Source organism: Oryx dammah, unplaced genomic scaffold (genome assembly GCF_014754425.2).
Source record: "Oryx dammah isolate SB20612 unplaced genomic scaffold, SCBI_Odam_1.1 HiC_scaffold_26, whole genome shotgun sequence".
NCBI lineage: Eukaryota > Metazoa > Chordata > Mammalia > Artiodactyla > Bovidae > Oryx > Oryx dammah.
The window spans coordinates 50,111,863-50,121,413 of record NW_024070210.1 but is presented as its reverse complement, the minus strand read 5'-3'; the positions used below and the strand labels follow the sequence as shown (position 1 = coordinate 50,121,413).

The 9,551-nt window shown below is 43.9% G+C and overlaps 1 protein-coding gene across 1 annotated transcript; it reads right to left on the bottom strand.

Annotated features, from left to right (window-relative positions):
• Positions 1-980: 980 nt before the first annotated feature.
• Positions 981-9,166, bottom strand: POLR2M (RNA polymerase II subunit M). Its single transcript, XM_040226617.1, has 4 exons — positions 8,908-9,166; positions 6,574-7,221; positions 3,395-3,599; positions 981-2,367 (listed from the first exon to the last, which is right to left on the bottom strand). Exons 1-4 carry the CDS (start codon positions 9,018-9,020, stop codon positions 2,221-2,223), a joined length of 1,113 nt encoding a protein of 370 aa, XP_040082551.1. The 5' UTR covers positions 9,021-9,166; the 3' UTR covers positions 981-2,220.
• Positions 9,167-9,551: the final 385 nt, after the last annotated feature.

Below are 9,551 nucleotides of genomic sequence, written 5' to 3'. Positions count from 1 at the left end.
AAGTTTAATATATTGCTAGAGGGAATGTTAAGGAAAACAGCCTTTGTGGGGAGTGATGGATGTCAAGTCTCAAAAATTTACTTTCACCTAGCAATTCCTTCTAGAAAGGTACCATTTGGAAATAAGTCACTTTTTTACAGATGTGACATAAGATGTTGATTGTATCATTTCAATTTGCATTATAATGAACACATCGTGAAACAAACTGATGTTAAAAGCTATGGCACACCCATAAAATGGAATAATCTGCAGCTATCTAAAATGTGAAGTATTTAGTATGTGGAAATGTTAACGGTATATAGAGCAGAATATTAACCAGCGTACGACTGCATTATTGAAAATATAAATGTATAGCTATGCATAGAAAAGTATGCCTATGTCCTTGTACCCAAATATTAACAGAGGCCTTCTCTGGGTGGTAGGATTACAGGGGACTGCATGTATGTGCATGGGAGCCCTCCCATGATCAGGTTTTCCAGGAATAATGTTTATTTATTCTGGTGACTCAGACGGTAAAGAATCTGCCTGCAATGCAGGAGACCCAGGTTCTATCCCTGGGATGGAAATATCCCCTGGAGAAGGAAATGGCAACCCTTGCCAGTATTCTTGCCTGGAGAATTTCATGGTCAGAGGAGTCTGGCAGGCTACAGTCCTTGAGGTCACAAAGAGTCGGACATAACTGAATGACTATTTTAATAAAGAAGGAGCATCAAATAACTTTAGGATGTGAAATCATTTATAATTAGTTTTAAAAACTAAAAATAATGAAACTGTGCAGGATAGTCCTACACTTGCTTTTTGAGGGGAGGAAAGCAAAAGGGCGATAAAGTTACTCCCAAAAGGACAGGACACAGAACTGAGCCTTTCCTACCACACCTACATCTCCCTAAATGTATCCTAATTCAAATTTCATATATGAAAAGCCTCCTTCAAAGCGAAGTTACATTTAATTAAGCAGCAGTAAAACATCACCATCAGCATTTTCAGGTTGCTCTAATTAATATTTTATTCTTTCAACACTGCTTAAAGGCACCAACATGTTAGACAAAACTTTGACAACATATTTGTTAATTTCTCTGGAGACAACCATATAATCCTTTGAAATTATACATGAAATTGAGATTTTTGCAGCCTACATAAGTCTCTTTGGGGGTGGGGGCGGGGAAGCAATATATATTGATAACAAAACAATTGTAGCTTTGGAAATTTTTTTGGTTGTCTTATCAAATTGAACCTATCATCTGCTAGAACAATGAAGTCAAGTCAGGCCAAGCCTAACAACAGATAGGGCTTCTCCAGTAGCTCAGCAGTCAAGAATCTGCTTGCAATACAGGAGCCACAGGCTCGATCCCTGGGTCAGAAGGATCCCCTAGAGAAGGAAATGGCAACCCACACCAGTAATCTTGCCTGGAAAATCCCATGGGCAGAGGACCCTGGCAGGCTACAGTCCATGGGGTCGCAAAAAGTTGGACACAACTGAGTGACTAAACCACCAACAGCTATTCCCTTCACAAACATCAGTCACCTTAAGACTTCTCCTGTTCCTCATGTTACTCATGACCAGGCCAATCTGGTCATCTAGAAAGACCACCCACCCTCTAGAATTAACTAAAAGTACCGCATATTCCTTATCAGAAGAAAGAAAACATATTTCCTAAGGGAAGACAGAAACAAACAAATATTTAAGCATTTTCTTTGAGTGTCTTCCTTGGTATTTAACATCCAATACTGTAATAGCCCCCATGCAAACATGCACAAAATTCTCTAGGCTTCTTCCTTTGTTATTCAAAAAAAGAGGGAATTATATCTTCATAATTCATTTTAGGTGATGCCTGGGACAACTAAATAATTCACTAAGACATGTAATAAACATTATTTGGTAGAGGTAAGTATAAAGAAAAAAGCAGTTTAATCACCTGCTTTCATTTGGCTTAGAGAAAAAATGTGCTTACTATATACTAAAATATCAGACCAACACAGGACATACTGCCAAAATTTAATATAGTGTCATTAAACACAATATTCAAATATTTAACTTTTCAAGGACATGAAAACTATCATCTGAAAGTGGGCTCTTTTTATAGTTTCCTTAGCGTAACTTTACAAAATTCTTTCTCTCAACAATGTCTGACACTGATCTTGATACTTGTTAGGCAGTCTGATGTAAGATAATGAGATCTCAACAGGCAGAGATTTGGGAGATGATCTGAACGTCCATCTTCAGAGTTCATCCTCGGAGGACTGATCATCATCTTCGTCCCTTACTTCTCGGTATCTCCTTGAAGACTCCCCTTCTGGATTATAGCTCTGCATTTTAATATTTAGTCTTTCAGCTAGCTTCTGTGCTGCGAGCTTGGCTTGTATCTCCTTTAAGACAAAAATGCAAAAAGTTAGACACTCATACCTTTTCCCTACAATTTTTCAAGGGGAAGTCACTGGAACAGAACCAGTTTCACTGGAATGGCATGCCCCTTTACTTCTGGGCTCTCTACCGCCCTCTGAGAGAATGAGGCACAGCCATCACAGGGCAGGGCTGGAGAGAGCTACCAGCCTGCTACAGTGGCAATGACAGACTTCCACTGATGAACGGTGTGCACTGATATCCGACTTCTATGCGAGAAACTGAGCAATCAGCTTGGCACTGTGACAGTTATACACAGGAAACTACTTTCTAGCATGTGGGCATGCGCATGTGCATAGACAACCCTGAAGAGCAATCTGAGCCATCCCTGTCAAAAGCCACCAGTGCTGTACTGACCCTCCAACTGGAAGAGCCTTCTTTCCTAGATTAGATTACGGCTTCTAGGCTCGAGAGTGACATTTCAGTGCCACAGTGAAAAATCAAAGAATACTAAAAATTGATTATCCCTCACCAAATTAACTCCCATGAAAATCACTATGCAATAAAAAGCCTAAGTAAATCTTAAACAATGGCAATGTGCTTGCAGACACCCAGTGACGGTGTCAGTGACTGACTGGCAAGCCACAATGCTCATTCCTCATCTGGTTCACTTTTCTCAGGCTGCCCCCAACCCAGTCAAACTCATTTATGTCCCTCCTTCAGGCCACGGGTAGTACAGGTAGGTGGGACTGAAGTGGAATTATTACTTCTCTGCCAAGGAAACCAACTCCAAACTGAACAGTTTAATTCAACCTAAAAATAACTTCAGACAGGCATTTAGGGTCAAACAAGGTAAGAAGCAATTCCTCAATGCTTAGTCACAACTATGCAATAACCTGAATGAACTGAGAGGACGAAAACTGGCTTTTAAAAACGGGTGCCTTGAAAATCCATGCCAACCTAGCTTTTGTGAAAACCAAAGGCCTAGAGTAAATTCTGACTCATGTAAGCAGCATCCAACATGCAGACAGGAACAAGCCATGCTCTAAATACCTCGTAACTCTGCTTCTGCTGTCTCTGAAGTGCCAGCGACTCCTCTATGGAGAGCAGCTGTGTCGGCAGGTGGTGCAGTGGCAGAAGCCGGGCCGCCGTGATGTCATCAAGATGCTTCCTGTCCCTGCGCCGCCTCTCCTCTGAGGAGATGGGAGACCCTCTCCTCTGACAAGCACTCGATGAATCATGCGGCTGTGAAGGTAATCTGCAGGCAGCAACCCTTATGTTACACCACCTTTTCACAGACACACATTTGTATCATTCAACAAAAGTGGCCTTTAACCTTAGCAGCTAACTGTTCTACAAAGGTAATAGTAAGGCCTTTACCACTATTTACATGCAGAGATAAAATGTTCTTTTTAAATATATTTACCTCAAAAACAAATATTTAAATTGGCACCTTTTTTGGTAATTTGACAATGCATTCCTCTAACAGCAGCTACACTCATTGCCTCTCCCCTCTCTCCAAATACTAGAGTGGGTTGTCATTTCCTCCTCCAGGGGGCTCTTCCCCACCCAGGGATCGAACCCTCATCTCCCACGTCTCCCACATTGGCAGGCAGATTCTCTACTACTGAGCCACCTGGGAAGCCCCCCCAAAAGCTTATACTCGAGCTGAAGCCTATTCTCATTCAAAAACGCCTGCAAAGGGGCTTACTATCTAGCAGAGGGAATTAAATTTGTGAACGGTTTCAGTGTAATGTAATGTAATATGGGTACTATGGCACAGGCCCACTGGAACACAGGCAAGGGAATGGCCTGTTGTAATGGGAGACAAGACGGCTGGCAGAAACACTTCAAAAGGAGTGCAATCTGAGGAGTCTTGGAATAATAAGGATTCAACATGTAAATGATAGGATCTCTGATGGCATTTCACCAGAGAGTAAGGACTGACAGGGCTGCAGCTCACAGGAAGCATGGGAGCTGGAGAGTACAGAAAAGGCTGGGGCAGCAGGCTGGGTGCAGGCCACATAGACGACTTCTAGTCTGCATAACAGGTTCAGGTTAGTATTCTACAAATTGCACTCTGGCAGCAGTGGACAGGATGGACTGGTGTAGAGTTAAGACTAGGCCAGGACAGACCACAACTACAGGCCAGGACAGTGATGAGCATCTTCACTTGGACAGGAGAAAAGATGAACATAAGGATGATTAGACGAGGGTCCAGGAAATACACTGTGAGGCCCCATGGCTGGCAGAGATGGAAAGGAGGGGAAGAAAGAAGGTGCTGGCACTACTGGCTTAGGGAATATGGGACAAAGTAGTCTGGGAAGAAGTGAGTTCTACTTTGTACAGGACAAACCTTAGGTGCACAGATCACCCCCATGTGGCCGGGTTTCATAGGTAACTGACTGCAAATCTGAAGTTCTGGGTAGACAAGGGCTAGAAGAGATGAGAGGCAGCCTCCCGCATCAGAAGAGCCGGAAGAGCATGCAAGAGGCGGCCAAGGGACACCTGCATCCCCCGCCACTTCCAACTGTCTACCGCCTGGCTCCCCAAAGCCCAGCCTCTTCTGATGAGTGCACCTGTCTCTATGGCTCACAAACTTCCCTTGGGAACCTTCACAGATACTCCCTTCCTCTCCTCCCACTTCCAGCTAAAGGACCACAATACAGAATCAGGGTCAGTGTACTCTCTGTTTTATGTATTGACTAGATGATGCTTCTGGTTTTCTGCCTCCCTCGAAGTGAGGAAAGATACCTCACCACACACAAGATGAGTAATTACTTAATCAAAGATTACTTTTTATTCCTAACTAAAAATTAATTCTGGTTTTCTGCTAAGTCACTTCAGTCGTGTCCAACTCTGTGCAACCCCATAGATGGCAGCCCACCAGGCTCCCCTGTCCCTGGGATTCTCCAGGCAAGAACACTGGAGTGGGTTGCCATTTCCTTCTCCAGTGCATGAAAGTGAAAGTTGCTCAGTTGTATCCGACCCTCAGCAACCCCATGGACTGCAGCCTTCCAGGCTCCTCCATCCATGGGATTTTCCAGGCAAGAGTACTGGAGTGGGGTGCCATTGCCTTCTCCGCTGGTTTTCTACTCAAAACTATTTGTTCTGGTTTTCTATGCAGAACAAATAGTTTTGAAGTTTAAAAAAATGAATAGTGAGATACAATTGAACTTTAAAGTTTCTATAATAATAATAAAAAAAATTGGTTTAGGTACTTGTAACTACAAGCTTTCAGTTTTTCAAAGAAAAGCAGTAGTGGTTAAACTTTGTATCTGTTGTTGTTTAGCTGCTAAGTTGTGTCAGACGCTTTGCAAACACATGGACCGCAGCCTGCCGGGCTCCTCTGTTCATGAGATTTCCCAGGCAAGAATACTGGAATGGGTTGCCATTTCCTTCTTTAGGGGATCTTCCTGACCCAGGGACTGAACCTGGGTCTCCTGCACTGGCAGGTGGGATTCTTTACCACTAAGTCACCAGGGAAGCTCCCTGTATCTGATATTAATGTCTTATAAAACTACTCCCTGATTTGAGTGTTATAACTGCACATAAATAAATAATACTCTTTTTGAAGAGATTTTTTTCTGAAGATCTCAGAAACAAAACTATGACAAGGAACTTAGTACAGTTCACTTGCCCCTCCTGCCCAAACTTGTGTTGCCTTTTTAACCCTTTCTCAGCTCCCTTCCTCCTGAAATGATTATATACTTTAATGTTCTTCCAAGTGTGTAAGCCTCGAGTCCTTATCTAGACCCTAAACTCTATGAGGAACAGAATCTTTACTTGTGTGTCGTCACAGCACCTACTGCTTACATACAGTGAGCACACAAATATTTTTTACTGAGAATGGCCGCTGGTACCTACAATTGTTTTCCTCTTAGCTTATAGTCTAGTTAGAGGAGGAGCTATGTACAAGAATATGGTTCTGGAAACAATTATAATAAATTCTCTAATTCTATGTTTTATATAAAATTTTGCCTAAGTATCCTGAAGTTTAATGCTCCATCTGCTACTGAAAACCTTTTCAATTACTTGGCTAAAAAAAGAAAGCATTTTCCAGCCAGAATCCTCCACTCCAGCCATGTTCGTTTTACTGCTTCTACAATACGCTCATTCCCAAGTACAAGCAGTTCTCACACCAAGTCCACTGAACTTAATGCAGTCTCCCAGTTTTGGGAGTTTAACAAAGATCATGCTCCTGTAACAAGCCTGTGTCTGATGGCACTTACACATTGGTTTTAAATTTATGTGGCGGGGGCATGGGATTTTTAGCTCGCGTTTCCAGCACTTCCATGTAATGAGGCTTCTTCTGCGGCCTACTCCAGAGGCCGGCCAAGTTCTCAGGACTCTGGTTTCCTTCTGAGTGGTGTTCAGTGGGATCCGCAATTGTGATCCTTTGTAATCTATCAATGAACAGGTTGTCTGAGCTGCCAGGATGATCCTCCACTTGACCTACAGCACGGTGCTGAGGGAGACCCTCACTAGCTTCAGATGAGGAAGGCGCTGGGGCTCTGCGGCTAGAAGGTGAGTGCTTGCTCACTGTGTGTTCAGCCTCAGTTGCCTCAGCATCATCTCCGCGAGTCGTGTGTGCCAGTCCCTGTTGTCGTGAGGTTGTCTGAGATGATGTGATATTAGCTACAGAGGAACAGCCAGGAACAGGTGATGAAGTATCAAGTCTCTGGTCAGAATTCTGGGCCTTATCTCTGTCCCCATCAACAACTGCAATCGCTTTTTGCCTCTCCTTACAGTCTAAGCTAACAGGATAAAAGAGTTCACTTCTTCCTCTAACTTCTTCATGTTCTGCAATGGCAGCTTTCAGTTTGGTGACAGCGTCTGAGATCTTTTTACCTTTGTCGGGCAATTTGCAAATGAATTTTCTACAAAAGGAAAAGAATAGGTATACGTTACATAGAGCCATGTTTTTAAACTTGAGATATACAAAGTAGTATTCTTAAAGGGAGAAAAATCGACCGTTAAGTCAAAAAACTGATTTCCAGCTGCCCCAGAAATAAGAGAATCATTACCCAAATACCCCTCAAAACAAGGGACTACAGGATGATTAGGGACTATGTCTTGTTTGTCTCATCTATTAACAATTAGAATTTCTGCAAAAGTATTTTAAGCATGATATTAATATAAGACATGCCCCAAATCAGTTTTTAAAAGTGTGATTTCCAAGACCTTCCTGGTGAGGGGAGGTGGATGGATCTGCAAGGTCAAAACTATTTATAATAACTAAGGTACTATTTGTCATTTTCACTCTCATTTTCTTACCATGAGTACAGGGGAGTTTTCCAGAGGCCACATGATATGGATGATAGCATTGTTCTGATGGCTAATAGAATGCGTTTTTGTATTCTTGTGTTTTAAAGATTCTCACTTGTAACTCTTAAGACAATGATAACTATCAGTCGATATAGCACACATACAACAAGAGCTCTTCAAAATGTTCAGTAAGTCTTCAGAGTTAAAGCGGTCCTGAGATTAAAAAGTTAACTCACTCATTCTCACAGTCAAAATAGTTGTCTCTACCAGGAAGTCCCCAAGTGATCATTTGCCACTTTGGCTAAGTGGCAAAAGTTCTTTTTCTGATTTCCTTTTCTTTAGCCATACAATAAATGTGGAGGGAAGGTTACAGCTCACACCATCTTTTCTTTATGACACTACATTCATTCTCCCAATTCTATTAACATTCCTCCCAGTTGAGATGTCTGTATTTTCCCAATGTTCTCTTCTCTCTCCAGCCTCATGACCACTTCTCCAGCTTTTAATCAAATGTAATTAACTTTTCCATTAACTAAGCTCCAGTAAGTAAAATCAATGTCAGACTATTACCCTCCTCCAGTTTTCCTACTTTTATTAATGGTGCTCCATACAGGTTGGAAACTTCAGCCATCTCTGTCAACCATATATTCAAATGATCCTAAGCCTGATCTAGTCTCCCCAATCCCACAGCTACCCTTGTAGTTCACTTTTTTAGAATCCCCTTATTGGGGAACTTCTCTGAAAATACCTCCTAGTCTCTTCTGCCTCTTATTCCTTCAAACTATCCTGCACCAAACTGCTAAAATAAGCTTCCTAAAAAATCATTATTTTTACACCTATCCTCTGCTAAAACCCATTAAGTCTAACAGCTAAGTGTGAATCAAACTTACTTTGCCTAATAAGCCACTCTTTTACCCTACTCTTCCCACTTCCTCAGTTCCTGTTTAAAAAAAATGGGATCTAGAGATGAAACTGACTAGGTGTTTGGGGCACTATTTGGGGGAAAGGGAACGAAAGGATTGGCCCCTTGGAGGGCCGACACAGGCACTGAGTAAATAAAATCAACGAGGAGCTGATGAGGAGCCGAAACGCTGGAGAGCCAGAAACACGGGCGCCCGGCGCCCGGGCTGTACGCGGTAGCTCTGTGACTGTAGGCCGGCCACTAGCCCGTGGACCTGGAACGGACCTAAGACAAGGTGACCTTCCAGGAAAGAGATCGGGATGGGGGCGGGGAGGGGCGCGTCCCAGCGTGCCGAACCCGAGGAACCCTGCGGTGACTTCGCGGGACCCAAGCTTACACGTTGCGCAAAAGTCTCTCCTGGCGCTTCAACATTTCCCGTAGCTCCGCCAAACTCCGCTGCCCCAAGTCCTCGGGAGTTTGGGGCTCGAAGCCGCGGGGCAGCGAGGACATTCTGCGGGGGCTGAGGCTGGCGAGGCGGTGGGCACTCGGCGTCCTCGGCAGCCCCCGTGGCTGGCGCCAGATCCGCGGCCGGCGGGGACTCCGGCGAACGAGCGGGAGTCGCCATTTTCCCGGAAGAACAGGTCTTCTTCTAGCCGAATCGAGCTTTATTGAAATGCCGGAAACAAACACGGACAGAGTTGAGGGAGTGGCGGCCGGGGCGGGAATAGCGGGGTGACGTCACGCGCCGGCGTGGCGCGCTTTCTAGTTTGCTTATTTTTCACCTGTGCCTTGGGTCTCGGCTTGAGTATTCAGAAAAAGTGAGTTCCTGGGGCCCTGTCCTTAAGGAGTCTGCTGAGTGCGGGAGGAGAGCAGACATTAATCAATTAACAAATGGAAGAATTGTAAGACGGCTATGGGCACCAAGGAAGGAATAACGAAGTGAAAGACACGTGGAAACAGGAGTGATGAGTTGGTTAACCATTAGTGAAGTGGGGGTATGTACCCGGCACGTGAAGCCCTGGCCTATGGCGTGGCCTTCCT